This window comes from Lepidochelys kempii, chromosome 6 (genome assembly GCF_965140265.1).
Source record: "Lepidochelys kempii isolate rLepKem1 chromosome 6, rLepKem1.hap2, whole genome shotgun sequence".
Taxonomy (NCBI): Eukaryota; Metazoa; Chordata; order Testudines; family Cheloniidae; genus Lepidochelys; species Lepidochelys kempii.
In genome coordinates, this window is record NC_133261.1 from 33384711 (window position 1) to 33401477 (window position 16767).

The 16767-nt window shown below is 40.5% G+C and overlaps 1 protein-coding gene across 3 annotated transcripts in view; it reads right to left on the minus strand.

Annotated features, from left to right (window-relative positions):
* PDE3B (phosphodiesterase 3B) overlaps positions 1-16767 on the minus strand; it is a 239204-nt gene that overhangs the window by 102860 nt on the left and 119577 nt on the right. For all 3 annotated transcript variants that reach the window (XM_073347443.1, XM_073347444.1, XM_073347442.1), the window contains exon 2: positions 1140-1190. In XM_073347443.1, the coding sequence (XP_073203544.1) occupies positions 1140-1190 (51 nt within the window). The remainder of the gene's footprint in view (positions 1-1139; positions 1191-16767) is intronic.

The window sequence follows — 16767 nt, forward strand, 5'->3', positions numbered from 1 at the left end:
TGCCCTCCCTGTTTCTATCACCTTTCCACAACTTTTCTTTGCCTCCCCCATTCCTCTGCAGTCCAGTTAGGCTGCTTCCTCCTTTGCCTCCATGCATCTAGGCATCAACACAAGGAGCACTGAGAGCACCAGAGAGGCAGTCTCTATGCCCTCAGTTCCTATGCCCAGAGCCACTGCAGCGTGGAGGAATAAATACTGGGAAAATTCTGCTCAGCCCCTGCAGCCGTGGGATGGAGCACAAGTAGTATAGAAAGAAAGTTCAGATAATTTGGCTGCCAAACTCAAGCAGGCCTTTACTGAGCACATGCTAACTATGTTTTTAGAGAGGCTTCCAACTGGCCTAACATTTGGGATGATTTTCATGGGGATGGGAAAAAGCACATCCCCTGATACCAGGTCAACTCCCAATGCCAAATTTCAAGTTTCTGCTCCAACACATTGAAACACTGGAATTTATCAATGAAGTATGTATGTATATATGAGGTTTTAAACATGGGAAAAAAACATTTTTTTCCTAACCTTCTTTTGAAAAATGACTGAACCATTTTAGCTGAAATCTTAAAAAAGTACATAAATAAATGGTCCAAGGGAGACGCCCAGCATGGAAAATTTCAGTCCAAATGATTAAAGTTTGATAAAGTTATAAGCAACTGAACACAAGATCTTATAATAGAAAGTGCTAGGTAATCTTAACTACATGTATCGCTACCAGCTCTGCATAAAATAATAAGTATACTTTCTTAATTTTATGCATTTTTAAACTATTATCCCAGGAATGTGCCTTATTGGGAAGAATTTACTTTCACAGAGAAATACCAAAATAGAGTTCTCAACAAGCCCAGCATGTCACCTTGAGTATGAACCAATATCAGGATATTGTCATTGTACTGACTCTGCAATACCTGCACTCACAAACCTGCAACTGCAGTCAAGAATTAGAGAGAACTGAACCTGAAAGTGAGGATAAATTAGAAGAAGGAATAATCACCATACTGAAGAAATAATACCAGCAAGTTAGACAGCTATAAAACTCCAGTGGAAAAATTTAAATCTGCCATTCTAGAGGGAATCCTTTAATCTCAAAGTGCATTTTCATTAGATTAATATTAGCTTTCCCAATGCAGATACAATAGACTGACCTGATAATGGGGTTTATACCACTGTTTCAAATCCCAGTCCCAAAGAATCATCTGTAAAAGAGACAAAATAAATAGCAATGAGTTATATGTTAATAGTCAAAAAGTGTATATTAATAGAATACATCTTGATCAGTTCATGCTATTTACAATAATTCCCTCCAAATTTTGGTGGGTGGGAAAGGTTAATTTTCAGCTGATCATTTCATTGTCTCAATTGCTGACATTAAAACAAAAGTCATGATAAAGTATGAAAACCACGTATAGCAATAACTGTCAGTAAAAGATTTAAATTTTAAGAGCAATGCAATTTATTTATTGATAAAGTAACTATATGGTCTTTTTTTTAATCCTGCTGGATTGCAAACAGTAAAAAAGTCATCCATCAGACAGGTCACAGCAGTGGGTGGTGATGTTACTTTTCTATTTTTATTTATATAGTTATAAAGGCAAATAAAATGGCACCTACACTAAGCTCTAAGCACTCTTGGAAATAATTTATAAACACAGCTGACCAGCCGCCCTGTAGTGTGAAAAACTGCTATCTGACTGAATATGCTACTTAGGGTATACTGAGCATGCTCAGTAACATCTGCTGAAGCCAGCAGCGAGGGACCCCTGCAGCAGCCCAGCCTCTGCGGGCAACCTCTGCAACTGACCGGCCGCCGGCACTGGCAGGGACCCCATAGCTCCCCAGCTGCCACCACTGGCAGGGTCCACCTTGCAGCTGCTCAGCAGCTGCAAGCAGCTGGTCCCCGTGCCCCCCCCCCCCCCCCCGCACAGGCAGAGGGATCCTGGAGCAGCTCAGCAGCTGCTGGAAGGGGCCACCCCACAGCTCCCCAGCCATCGTCAATGGTGGCAGTGGGACCTTCTCACAACTGACTGGCCACCAGTGGGGACCCCTGAGCTGCCCAGTTACCGGCGGCAGCAGCAGCAGAGGGACTCCGGAGATGCTCAGCAGCTGCAAGGGATTCCCACAGCTCCCCAGCTGTCGCGGCTGGCAGGGGACCCCCCTGCCGCTGCTCAGCCCCTACCCCTACCCACCACAGCTGCCTCCGGCCATGGCAGAGGGACCCTGGAGCTGCTTAGCGGCTGCTGGAGGGGGCCCCCCAAAGCTCCCCAACGGGCTCCGCAGGGCAATGGGGACCCTGTAGCTCCCAGCTGCTGCAGGGAGATTGGGCAGTGTGCTGGACCCTTCTCCCTCCCCATTTTGTCAGGAATGTTTTTAATAAAAGTCAGGGACAGGTCACGGCTTCTGTGATTTTTTGTATCTTAGCCATGAACTGTCCATGACTTTTACTAAAAATATCCATGACTAAATTGTAGCCTTAACTATAACTCCCAGATCCTTTTCATCAGTACTACCACCTCACCAGTTAATCCCTGTTTTGTAGTTGTGCATTAGATTTTTCCGTCTCAAGTGAAATACTTTGGCCTTGTCGTTATCAACCTCATCTTGTTGATTTCAGACCAATTCTCTAATTATCTAGGTCTCTTTGAACTCTAATCGTGTCCTCCAAAGTACAGGCTGGAAGGGGTTGCAAGGAGTCATCCACAAATTTTATAAGCATACTCTACACTCCATAATCCAAGTCATTAATGAACAGTCTGAATAGTACCGACCCCAGGACTGGCCCCTGCAGAACCCCACTAGATAGTCCCTCTAACTAATCTCTACATGTGGTCTTTTATCTAGTTAAGCATGCACCTTATAGTATTTTCATCTAGACCACATTTCCCTAGTTTTCTTATGAGAATGTCATGTGGGACTGTGTCAAAAGTCTTACTAAAAATCAAGATATATCATGTCTACTACTTTCCCCTTATCCACTAGGCCAGTAACTATCAAAAAAGGAAACTATGTTTGTTTGGCATGATTTGTTTTTGACAAATCCATGCTGTTTATTCCTTATAACCCTATTATCCTCTAGGTATTAAACAATTAATTTGTAAACAATTTGTTACAGTATGTTTTCAGGTATCATATTTAGGCTGAGTGGTACATAATTCCCAATTCCTCTTTGTTCCCCTTCTAAAGATAGGCACTATATTTGCCCTTCTTCAGTCCTCCAGGACTTTACCTGTCCTCCATGAATTCTCAAAGATAACTGCTAACAGTTCTGATATTTCTTCAGTTAGTTCCTTAAGTACCCTAAGATTAATTTCATTAGGCCCTGCCAACTTGAATACCTCTAACTTATCCAAATATTCTTTAATCTGATCTTTCCCTATTTTGGCTTGTGCTCCCTCACCCTTGTTAATATGAATTATTTTGAGTATTTGCTCTCTAGTAATCATTTTAGCAAAGATGGAAGCAAAACAGGCATTAAATACCTCAGCTTTCTCAATGTCATCAATTATTAGCCCTTCTTCCCTGGTAAATAGGAGACCTACTCTATGCTTCATCTTTCATTTAACAAGTGGTAGGCCACATTCTATATCAGTTCATTTTCAAGTGGATTCAAGATGTAGCTTCAAGTGGAGCATATTCCTGTACAGTAATCAAGTAACAAATCGATAAAAGAATGAATTACAATGAGGTCCTTTTTGGTAAGAAAAGATCATAACCTCCTAGCCAGATGCAAATATAAAAAATCTGTCTTGATATTGTTGAAAGTTTACCATTCAATAGTAATTGCAGATCTAACCAGACTCTCAAATTGTAACAAGTGGAAGACACACACACTTTCAGTCAAGGTGTGGGGCAGATACAATCTGTGTCATATTGTCCAGTTGCTCTCCTCAACTCACCAACATCACTGCTGTTTTCTGTGGTCTGAAACTGAGCAAATTTGCTCTCATCCACACCCTTTGCCTCTTCCCAAACACTAATAAAGATGTTAAATAGGGGTTGAAAAAGGTATATATTTCCACTGATATTTCAGTAGTAAACACTATACTTGGTAGCATCTCTATAGGTTTAGTTTCCTTATGATAGAAACTCAAAGATAGCAGTGGTATCACTTCTTTCACATGTGTATATCCTGATAAACTGTCATTTATCACTAAGCTTTTTTTAGAAATTCTAACAAGTTAGCATTCCACATGACAATGTCCTTATCCAAGCCGATTTGAATTCATATCTAGTATGATTTTGTGAGACAGTTGCCAATACTTTATTAAAATTCTACTGTGTTGCATCTAATTCTTTCCCTTCATTCAGAAATTTTACAGTTCTACCAGAAAACCCTATTCTATGTAATTAGCTACTCAAAATTACAACAGCTAAAGAGTTATCTATGTCTAAGCACAAAACAGATGGCTTTATATCTTACTTCCTTCTCCCTGCCCCCATAACCTAGTGGAGTATGACATCTATACTTCCAACTCATTAAATGAGAAAAAAAAATATTTTTTTTTATTTTTTTAGGAAGTTTGAAAATAGAAAGAAGATGGGTCACAGGGCAGATCCCCAGCTGATGTAAACTGTCATAGCTTCATTGATTTCAAAGCAGCTGTGATACTTTACACCAGCTGAAGATCTGCCCCTATACGTTTTAGATATTCTGTATTCAAAAGAACGTGCCTCCACTGTGCTTGGGCTCCAGGTATTAACAAAATATTATAATGTATTACTTGACATATTAAATCATAGTGTCCACAAAATGCTTCTGAAAAATTAAGACAAATTATTTGTAAGTCATTGTAAAATGCTTGGGTCTTTTATTTTCCTCTTTGTGCCATTCTCTCATAATACAAGAATATTAATACTCACTGCTCTTTAAAATATGATACATCTTATTAATATGATTTTTTTTTGCCCACAAGTAGTTAATTCTGTTCCAAAACCAACCAACAACATTTTTTTTCTGTAAATACTTTATAGTAAGGACTTAGACTAACAGCACTAACTCAAAAAGCCAAAATAAATGCTAAAGTGAAAAAATAAAATCTGCTAAAATGTCTGTGGAAAATATGATATTTTCTTCTTCAAAAGTTTTGTTTGAAGTTACTGTGTGAATATGATTGTGTGAATATGATTGCAAGCCTACATGTCATGAACAGCTTTACAAAACCACCAAAACCACACTGATACGTCAGCAATGCAATCGGAAGATGCTATCGGGTACAAATACGTCAATTCATTGTTCTTACTGCAGACCAAAAATAAAAACTACATACGAAAAATGAAATTTAGAGAATTGCTGTTACATTTTAGTGATGTTCAAACCTTGCGAACCCAGTAATATCACTGTAACTGGGAAGTTACGGTTATATTTCTAATTGTATTTTTTCCCTGAGAAATGTAGGCTATGCAAATTAATTTATCTACAAATTACAGAAAAGAATAATCCACTGCTCTTTTTTCTTTTTCTCTATTTTCAATCCAAAAATAAGATGTTGATATAACTGCATGATTATTCAGACATCTGCAGTTCTAGAATTACTCTACTCCTTTCGGTCAGTGAAAGATCTGAGTTATTTTTTGTGGCTGCTCCTGTAACTTGAGGGCTATCTCATGAAGAGTGCACAAGGTTCACACCTGGCTTCCCCCTCTGTTCAGCGTGTATCGGAGACTGCAAGAAAGGGCAATCAAAGGACACTGGCTGATGTGTCTTCAGTATGCTGATAATGCCCAGGTCTGTCTCCCTGACATCTGACCCAATCAATGCAGTGGAACAGATGATTCAGTGCCTATGTGAAATGAGGTTGGGTGGAGGGTTGACTAGGGGAAGGAAGTATAAGAAGTGTAGAGGATTAGATCTGACACTGAGCAGCAACCTGCAACGACTGTCTAATCAATGTGCCCCCCGACATGCCACACAACAAAAAATTATTATCTAATGATCAAATGTAATGCTCATGTTTAACAAAAAAAGAAGGATGAGATCAATAACCACATAAATATTTTATTTGGATTTTGTAACCTTATAAACTAGATCCGCTGTGTGGAGGGAAACAAACAACTATTTTGGGCCTGACACACAGAACATTTAAATTAAAAAGAAAAGAGCATGGAAGGAGGGACTATCCTGGATGGATGTCATATACTAAGAAACACTAATAAAATAACATTATACTTTTAGATGTACCAATACAGAGCTATGGGTCAGAGTCAGCAATTAATTAATGAAGAAAAAGGGAGGTGTTGTATGGAAATCACTATGTTGTTCACTCTGCTTCCAAAAGGTACATCCATAATCAATTTTTATATAACTGGTGAAATAGCATAATGATAATTAGCTTTCCATCTTGCAATTTTCCCAACAAGACTTTTCCCATTTGCCCAAGAACAAAGTTATACAGTAGCTCTTGTAAAATTCACTGTATTTTTAAGTAGAAAAGAGTTTTTCCCCCACTTTGTAGTCTTAAAAAAATGCAGCTCTAAACATCCCAGGCAAGGATAGCATTTGAATTGCTAGCTGGGACATCAACCAACCAACCAGGGACTCTCCATATCATACAAACTATTCATGTTCTGTTTGTTTCCCTCCTGAGACATCCACATAGGCCCCAGTTCAGGAAAACATAAAGCATATGCTTAACTTCAGTGCTAACTTCTAATTCTAATCTAACTGGACTTCAGTGGACTTACTTGTGTTCTTAAAGTTAAACATATATTTACATGCTTTGCTGAACTGGAGCCCATAATATTTAAGGCAATGGACCTAATGTTCAAGTTTGACACAAAGAAGTTTCTTGATCATTTCGCCATATTCTCCTCAAAGATCAAGTTGCTATACAGTTGACCTATAACAGATGAAAACTATGGAATGAAGGTTGGCATGCCATTGGTGGTCATTACCTCAGCTATGTGATCTAAAGATTGTGGTATAGAATGTTTTCAATCTTACGCCATGGCTATTGTAAAAGTGAAAGTTTTCTTCTCCACAATAGCCACTATATAAGCAGTCCTGCTGAACTGTTCTGAGTTGTGGACAGCTTGGTGAATCTAGGCTTCTGTTTCTAGTCAGTAGCAGATTCCTCCCTCTGACTGTGAGAAGTCTTTTTTGGGTGAGGGATGGGAAAAAAAATTTGGGGGGGGGGAATAATCTGATTTGCTGCAATCACAGGTTTCTTCTCCTCCTTTCCAGAACATGGATAGTTAGCATGATATGGAGACTCCCTTGGTTTGTTTGGCTGATTGATGACCCAACTAGCAATTCAAAAAGATCAAATGTCCATATTTAGTTAGATAAATCAGCTACCATTGATACTGCTGGCATTGAGGTTCTGTTGACTTGCCTGCAAACCCTCCAAGGGGTGGACAGGATTGCACTTCAATACCTTTTCGTTTTAAGCTATGTTTGGTATGGCAAATGAAATGGTCTCTCTCTGAAAAACACCTTGTGGGATATCCAGGCCTTTGTAACTTCCAGGGCAGGTTATCATACCTCCACAGTTGAGGCTACTCCTCATCAGTAGTGAGAAATTACAATTAGTCCATTTTTGCCATAGGAAGCGTATTGTACCAGTGCTCTTTGCTTCCAGATATAATTCAAGATGTTCTATAAAGTCAATATGGTTTGGTCCTAGGTACTTGAGTAGGTGCCTCTTTTCTTCTGCACTGCTATTGCAGGAGAGATACAATTGTGCACTCCTTCAACTGCAGGAGAGGCATTTTTAATGACAAGGCCTTCGGGCTAAACTTATTTCCTATGTTGATCTGATAAAGACAAAGTAAGTTGACCTCCAGAGCACAATATGAAATCCATGTGTTGACTTAGGCATTTATAAGATAGCAGTGTACATTTTCCTTTATAGTATTATTTGAATGAACAAATTATTTCAGTAAACATATTCCACAGCCCAGGACCCATAAAAGAAAACATTCTGCTGCCATTTAACTTGCTGGATATAGACTTGAGCTCCTCAGCTGATTTCAACTGCCACAGTAGCAAAACTAAAAGACAGTGACTTTCTAAACGGACCAGGACCTCAAAACCATATGGCTCCAAAAGGTCAAAAACCAACCACTGAAATCATACATTAAAAATTAACTAGAAAGTGCTGATTAGAGGAACACGTGCAACATTTTCTCCAGGAGAAGCAAAATTAACATGTAGGCTGCCACAATCTACATTAACTGAATAATCTTCAAGGCTAACACCAAGTAGCACACATTGCAATAATCAAAGTGAAGTAACAAAGGCATGAAATGCTATGGTGAGATCATGTGAAAGAGAAAGTTACAATCTTCTTGCCAGCCAGCAATGAAAAATACAGGTCACCACACACTACATATTTTTCTGTGTATGTCCTACTTCTATTTAAGTCAATTCTATGAAAAATATGACTATTACATAAATCTCTTCTCAATCAGGCCCTTACTTGATGATTTTTCAACATGAGAGGTGTGGGTGGTTATTTCGTTTTCTCCAATGCTTCTAACAGTCCACAAGGTGGCACTTAAATCTAGAACTGCAAAGAAAGAGTTGTTTGCTTGTGCTAGTATCTTGCACTTGCCTTTTTGAGGAAAAAAAAGCAGAATACCACAGAGTATACCCTTTAGGTAGAAATATTAAGCTTCAACTGCAACAACTCCATGGCAGGATCTATTTGGGGACAAAAGTGGGTGGTTGAGTTTTAAATGAGTGACAAGATTTGCTCATTGGCGCACCTGCTTAGTATAGGGCCCATTTTAGCTCTTAAACTGTGATTCTTCTTGGACAACAGGCTGTAAAGAAGGCATCTTGGGGACCTGTATTTTGTTTCTCAATAATTCCCAATCCAGACCAAATCTACTTAGTTTAAGTGCAAGCCATACAATCTCAACCTGGAAGATGAAAGCTAAATGTTCCTTTTGGTTCCCCCATCATCAATACGGATTCTGCAGTTAAAGGTTAAAGGTTAAAGTTAACAGTTCTGTTGAAGATGTTCATAGTAAAATCCAGTGCACTCTCCGAGAGCTGCACTGACTTTGTAACACTAACAGGAGTAAAACTTCAGTCTGTAAAGTTAGCAGATAGGCCTCAAAATGGATTTGTAGCCATGAAATTTTCTGCAAAAAACATCCCTTATAGTAGAACTGTACTCCAGAATCCAAGCCTTCGCTTCTTTTAAAAATTCTGTTTCAAACTGTTACAACGAAGGAAAAACTTGAAAATGTGAACCACACATAGATCACTAGATTTTTGTCTATATGGTCTGCAGACAGCATGAGGTCTTGTCTACCTGGGACAGTTGCATCAGTTTAACCTAAGGAGTGAATTTAAACCAATATAGTTAAAACAGTGCAAACCACTGTGTGAACACTCTTAGTTTGGTATAAATGTGGCCTTTTTTGATTTAGCGTAAGTCGACTGGTAACAGGTTTAGGTTAAACAAATAAGCCACTTAAACACAAATAACAGTATCCATATGCATTTGTCTCAGTTGAACGAAGATGGTTTAAAAAACAATTTAATTTAAACCAGTGAAACTTTCCCCATGGACATAAAACCTGAAATAATAGCTCTGAGAAATGGCTAAATTCATGTTAATGGAGTGTTAAGTGTGAAGCCTACCTGAAGATGACAATTTAAATATCCAAATGGGCTGTGTCACCACTGTTCATTTTAACAGAAACATTTAGCTAATGTTCATATCCCACAATGCCAAATTGCTGTCCTGAGTGCTAAAAGCCCAAACTACCCTATATGCAACTGCTAAAATCTCCAGTTTTGCCCCAAAGACTTCTAAGATGTAATTATGCATCATCAATAAAAATATGGACAATTTAAAAACTGAAAATGTAAAGATGACATAAAATAACTTAATTTAATTTTATCATAAACAACATAGGGACGATTATATTTATTGTATTACTCAATTTCACAGGTAATGAATAAAATCATTAAGTTTAGGTGAAGCTATTGCAGAATTTGTATTCAGTGGCATCAGTGTAACACCAGGCCATGTTGTAATAAAGATGTCATTTTTAAATAGCTTCTTTTCAAAAAGGAACCACAGGCTGTTCACAGTTTAATACTTTAAATACATTTAAAAGTTTCCAAGAAATGTTTCAGACTTTTAAAATATTTCAGAAACTTCCTGATTCAGGTACAGGCTGATTTAAAAAAAAAAAAAAAAAAAAAAAACTTTGGGGAAGTTTATCTAAATAAATAGATTTATGGGAAATGAGAAAAAGAACAGGTTTCCAGCAGGTTCTAAATCTTTCCTTCATTGCCTGTCCCCATGGTTCTCGTTTTCTCCATCCTGTCCTTTTCCCCCCTCATTTCGCCATTTCTCACCCATTTCATTCTTTCGTTGGGTGTATATTACACATTTTTGCCAATCTTTGTTTTCTTGTGACACGCAGTTTAAGAAAAATCTTGGAAAGATACTTCCTTTTTTAAACTGTATTTCAAATTCATACATTGCTGATTATGTATTTTTTACAGTTTGTGCACTGTAATTCTGTTTATGTTTTATTAAGACTTTGGAAAAGGAAAAGAAGCTCTTTTGGCCTATACTATAGAATCTATTTTAAAGTCAGCTTTGTGACATTGCACCCCATCATGCTTTATGGGAATATGCTTATGAATGTAGATATGACATAACTGGAATATGTTTTATGCTACATATGCCATGTAACATATCTCTGTAAAGGTGATCTACTGAATCTATTGATCCTATTTGTATGCATGTATCATTTTTGTATTCGAAGTTATGAATATTGGCTATGTACTTGATTAATCTTAAGTAGCCTCAGTCAAACAGTTAATCAGCTTCCTGAGAAAAGACTATTCTCAGTAAGTGCCCAGTCAAGAAACACTTTAGCCAGCAATGAACTTGGAGATGCCAATCCACATCTGAGCTTTCCCAGGAATGTGGCTCGGCTGGTAAGGAACTCAGTCATGCATGGACATGTAATTTGCCCATGTGACTCCAAAACTCTATTTTGAAGCTGGATTCTACACAGGGGGAGGGAGGGGTGTCCACCAACAAGAGAAAGTTTATTTAAATTGGATGATCCCTCCATTTTGTCTTCAGCTGGCTCAAGAGATATCCTTTGGGGGTGGAGAGGGTATCTGAAAGAAACTGGAACAAAGGACAGTAACCACAGGGGTATGAGTGATTGCTGGACCCAGACTAGAAGGAGGCTAGTCTGTAAAAGAAGCTTACTGGAACATCTCTGAGGGTGAGGTTTCATCTGTAATCACTTTCTTACTGTATTAGGCATAGGCTTGTGCATTTTATTTTATTTTGTTTGGTAATTTACTTTGTGCTGTCTGTCATTACTTGGAACCACTTAAATCCTACTCTTTGTATTTAATAAAATCACTTTTTACTCATTAATTAACCCTAATAACTTATTAATACCTGGGGGGGGGCAAACAGCTGTACATCTCTCCCTATTAGTGCTATAGAGGGCGAACAATTTATGAGTTTACCCTGCATAAGCTTTATACAGGGTGAAACGGATTTATCTGGGGTTTGGACCCCATTTGGGAGTTGGGCATCTGAGTGTTAAAGACAGGAACACTTCTTAAGCTGCTTTCAGTTAAGCATGCAGTTTGTGGGACGTGGTTCAGACCTGGGTCTGTGTTTGTACGGGCAAGCATGTCTGGCACAACCAGGCATGGTTCTGGAATCCCAAGCTGGCAGGGAAGGCAGGGTCAGAAGTAGTCTTGGCACATCAGTTGGCAGCCCCAATAGGGTTTCTGTGATCCAACCCATCACAAGCTTATCAGCTGAAAGTAAACGGTCTAAAACGGTTTCATTCCTTTAAATTGCAGAAAGGAGGCATGGCTTTGAGAGTCAGCATGTGAAGAGCGCGAGTACTTTTCATCTTGGTAAACAGGCTTAGACATTGAGATAAAAGAGGTGTCAGGCAGGATTTTTTTAAAGTCTAATTTAGGGATTTTTCAAATAATGAAGAAAATGTTCAAAGATTTCAATTATCTCTAGTGTAACGTGTGTGCAGTTTGAATATAGGAACTTAGGAACCAACATACCAGATCAGGCCTGTATTCCATATGGTCCTGTCTCTGCCAGCACCAGATCTTCAGAGGAATGTCCAAAGAATCCAAAAGTAGGCAGATGCAGGCTAATCTGCACCCCTTGAAGGTCTCATCCCAATCCATACTAGTTATTAGAGATTCATTTGAATCCTGAAGCATGATATTTTGTATCTCTTGCAATACTCTACCATCCATTATTTTATATACTTTTATGTCACCTCTTAGGCCTTGGCTACACTGCTAAATTGTTTCAGTGAAAGGCAACTTTCGTAGATGAAACAGTGGAGGTGTACACATTGCAATGCCACTTTCGGCAATAAAATCCTCTGTTTCACTGACAAAATAAAACCACCTTGACAAGAGACATACGGCTTTTCATGTAAAATTTTTGTCAACAAATTGCCAGTGCAGACTCCACACTTCAATTTATCGCTTTAATTGGCCCCCCGAAGGCATCCCACAACGCCCATCCTGACCGCTCTGATCAGCAGTTCCAACTCCATTGCCATGCAGCCAGATAAGCAACCTTCTGCCCCTCCCCCTTTAAAGCTCCAGGAATTTTTGAATTCCACTACCTGTTTGTTTGGCATGGAGAGCTCACATCTCATCTTTCCAGATCATGGTGGCTCACACAGCAAACGGTCTCCCACTTGGACCAATGCAGGGATCAGCTGGACCTGCTCAGTATTTGGGAGAGGAGGCTGTGAAGTCCCAGCTGCGCTCCAGCCATAGGAATTTCAGCACCTACTGGCAGATTTATCATGTCTTGCGTAAAAAGGGCTATGATCGGGACAAGCTGCAGTGCAGAGCAAAGTTCAAAGAGCTGAGGCACACGTACCAGAAGATAAGGGAGGCAAACTGTCACTCCGGTGCTGTGATCCAGACCTGCCGTTTTTATAAGGAGTTGGACGCTATCCTTGGCTGCGACCCCACCTCCACTGCCAAGAGCCCCATGGATATTCAGTGGGTCTAGAGCAGTAGGTGGACCTAACCGTGATGATAAAGTCATCAATGAAGAAGTGGAGGCAGAGGACTATGTGGAGCCCTCGGCGGGGTTGCCCGGTGGTGCATCCTGTCAGGAGCTGTTCTCAACTCTGGAGGTGTCTGTCCAGTCTTGACAGTCACAATCCGGCAATCCAGAAGCAGGAGAGGGGACCCATGGTAAGTGGTTTATCTTTATGAAGTGAGGAGGGGGGTCGAGGACGTAGAAATGTACGAGGCTGGCTGTGTTTCTCTGTGCTGGACATTTCCCTGTGCAGCTAGGCAGTATGGTAGAACAGGGTGTCTACGCACCCTGAGATTTCATGGGAATCCTCCAGAGAGATCTCTAGGAAACTTTCTGGAAGATACTCAGCAATCCTCTGCCAAACGTTCCTTGGCAGAGCTGCCCTGGTTCCTTCCTCATTGAATGAAACTTTCATGCGCCATTCTGCAATCACTTGTGCAAGGACCAAATCAGCACATAGGCGAACAGCATAAGGGTCAGGGTGGAAGCCACAAGTACATAGCAGATACTCCCTTTCTTCCCTGCTTACCCTCAAAAGAGAAATATCTGGCACAATGAATGCCACCTGTTGAAAAGGATGGGAAAATTTAGAATATTGTCCATAGACCACTGCACCACGACCCTTTTATATTGATTTTATCCCCATTCACAATGCCTCCCACTGTGGGGGAAACTCACCATGCTGGGGTGTTCGCCAGCATGTGTGCTTGTAAGGTTCAGTGTGAAAGTGATTGGTATGTTAGTAGAGGTGTATTTTACTGTCCTGTTTCAATGCTGTGCACATACTTAACAATCATGCCTCTGTGTATTGTTCTTTGTGCTTCTGCAGATATGGCCTTGACAGGCACCCCCTACACACTGGCAGAGCACCTCCACTGGCTAAGAAAGCACCCCAGACAGAGCAAGGAAAACATATTCCTGGCAGTGATGCAATGCTCGGATGCCGAAAACAGGGAACACAGGCAATGGAGGGAAAGAGAGAGTCGGGCAAGAGCAGACAATGAGGCCTACTCTATGGCCGCAGCAGAAAATATGATTAAACTGATGGAAAAGCAAATAGACATGCTGCAGGCCCTCATAACGCTACAGACTGAGCAGATGTGTGCCTGCCCTCCACTTCAGTACATTCAAAACTCTCTTCCATGCCCTCCCCAACTCCACCTGCGAATTCCTTTCCACAGTCTGGCGTTTCTCACTATCCCACTCACTCCACCCCCACGGAAAGCTTTGTAAATGAGAGCTAGACTTATGCACAGCCGTGAAAGTTGGCCCTCCCCTGGTACCCCTTTTTCCCCCCAAGTATTTGTTTGTGTGGTGTGAAGTGATGTATTTTTTGGTGCAATAAACAATTTTTTTTAATAAGAACTCTATTTTTCCCAGGAAATTAGGATAGCAGATGCCAGCAACAAATAAACAAGCAATGAAATAATTTGCTTACATTGAATCCTAGGCCACAAAAATCACAAGTGCTGCCCTGAAAACATCGATTTCATTAAGCATTGTAATCCATAGCGTATCAACATTCATTATTGGTTCTCATCTTCAAAGTATTGCCTCAAAGCATCCCTGATTCGAATAGCCCCTTATTGTGCTCCTCTAATAACCCTGGTAGCTGGCTGCTCAAAAGCAGCTGCCAGGCGTTCTGCTTCAGCAATCCACCCCTGACCAAACTTTTCACCCTGGCCTTCACAAATATTGTACAACATGTAACAGGCAGCTATGACCATGGGAATATTAGCCTCATTTAGGTCTAATCTGCCATAAAGGCATCACCAGTGTGCCTTTAATCTGCCAAACACACATTCCAGTCATCCTGCACCTACTCAGCCTATTGCTGAACTGCTCCTTATTGCTACGTAGGTTTCCTGTGTTAGGCTTCATCGGCCATGGCATTAAGGGGTTCGCCGGGTCTCCCAGGATCACTATGGGCATTTCAACATCCCCTACTGTAACCTTCTGGTCTGGAAAGAAAGTCCCCACTTGCAGATTTCTGTACAGACCAGTGTTCCTGAAGATACGAGCATCATGCACCTTTCCCAACCACCCTGGGCTGATGTCAGTGAAATGTCTGCGGTGATCCACAAGCACCTGCAACACCATGGAGAAGTACTCCTTCCTATTGATGTACTCCGTCACAAGGTGGTCGGGTGCCAAAATTGGTATATGCATCCCATCAATCAACCTTCCGCAGTTAGGGAAACCAATTGCTGCAAAGCCATCCACTATTTCATGCACATTGCCAAGAGTCACAGTCCTTTGCAGTAGGATGCGATTAATGGCCTTGCACGCTTGCGTTAATGCAGCTGCAATAGTTGACTTCCTGACTCCAAACTGATTTGCGACCGAGGAGTAACAGTCTCAAGTCACCAACTTCCACACTGCCATTGCCACATACTTCTATACCGAGAAGGCAGCTCTCATTTGCGTGTCCCTGCGCTGCAGTGCTAGAGCGAGCTCAGCACACAGTTCCAGGAAAGTGGCTTTCCTTATCCAAAAGTTCTGCAGCCACTGCTTGTCATCCCATACCTGCATTACAATGTGATCCCATCACTCAGTGCTTGTGTCATGAGCCCAAAAGCAACAGTCTACCATGTGCAGCTGCTCCATAATTGCCAAAAGCAATCTAATGCTGATCCTATTGCTGTCGGACAGCACATCAGGCAACCGTGATTCCCGTTGACTTTTGAACTTCAAGATTAACTGCACTGCCATTTGCGACATGCCAGCAGAACATGGGACAGCAGCACAGGATCCATGGTGAAGTGAGCAGAAAACAAAGGACATTGAAAAATGCTGAGAACTGAAGACAGAAACACATGGAATGCTAGGACAGAACACAATGCATCATGGGACATTGAGCCCAAACCCATGATGTGCTGCAATACACTCTGCCTTCCCACAAGACCTAGTGGGAGAAGGCGGAGAGCTGAACTGTGAGATAGCTTCCCACAGTGCATTGCTCTCACTAGCGATGCTACTGACCCACGGTGTGGGTGCACATAGGGCAAGACTGTGTGAACATGCGACAACAATTTTCTTTTAGCACTTTTGGATCATCAATAAAACTTTTGGCAAAAAAACTGACAGTGTAAACACACCCTTGTTCTTCTCCTTTCTATTCCCAAACTCTCTTCATATCAGAGGTTTCAGAGTAGCCGCCGTGTTAGTCTGTATTCGCAAAAAGAAAAGGAGTACTTGTGGCACCTTAGAGACTAACAAATTTATTTGAGCATATTTGAGCACTGAATGCATCCGATGAAGTGAGCTGTAGCTCATGAAAGCTTATGCTCAAATAAATTGGTTAGTCTCTATGGTGCCACAAGTACTCCTTTTTTTATACGAGAGCTTTCTCATGCTCCTAAGCCATTTCTCATAACCCTTTTCTGAACCATCTTTTAATCTGCAATTTGAATTCTCTTTCTATCACAGGAAAACTCTAGAAACTCTCTCTATATCATGCTATCATTACTTTAAAATGCAAGTTCCTCATCTCAGGGCAGGATACTCCGTTTATAAAGCATGCACAGCTATAGCAGCGTACAAATATGAATAATTTTAAGTGTCTAGCATGGGCAACATTTCTTTTGTTTTTAAATGAAAAAAGAGGTAGTGAGGTGGTTCTAACATTAGAACAATTTGAGAATTACTGAATTTTAACAAGACACCCTAAGATAGCACGTGTTAAAATCTCCAAACCTACCTCTTTAGCAAACTTATACTGTGGTGTAGTAACACAGGC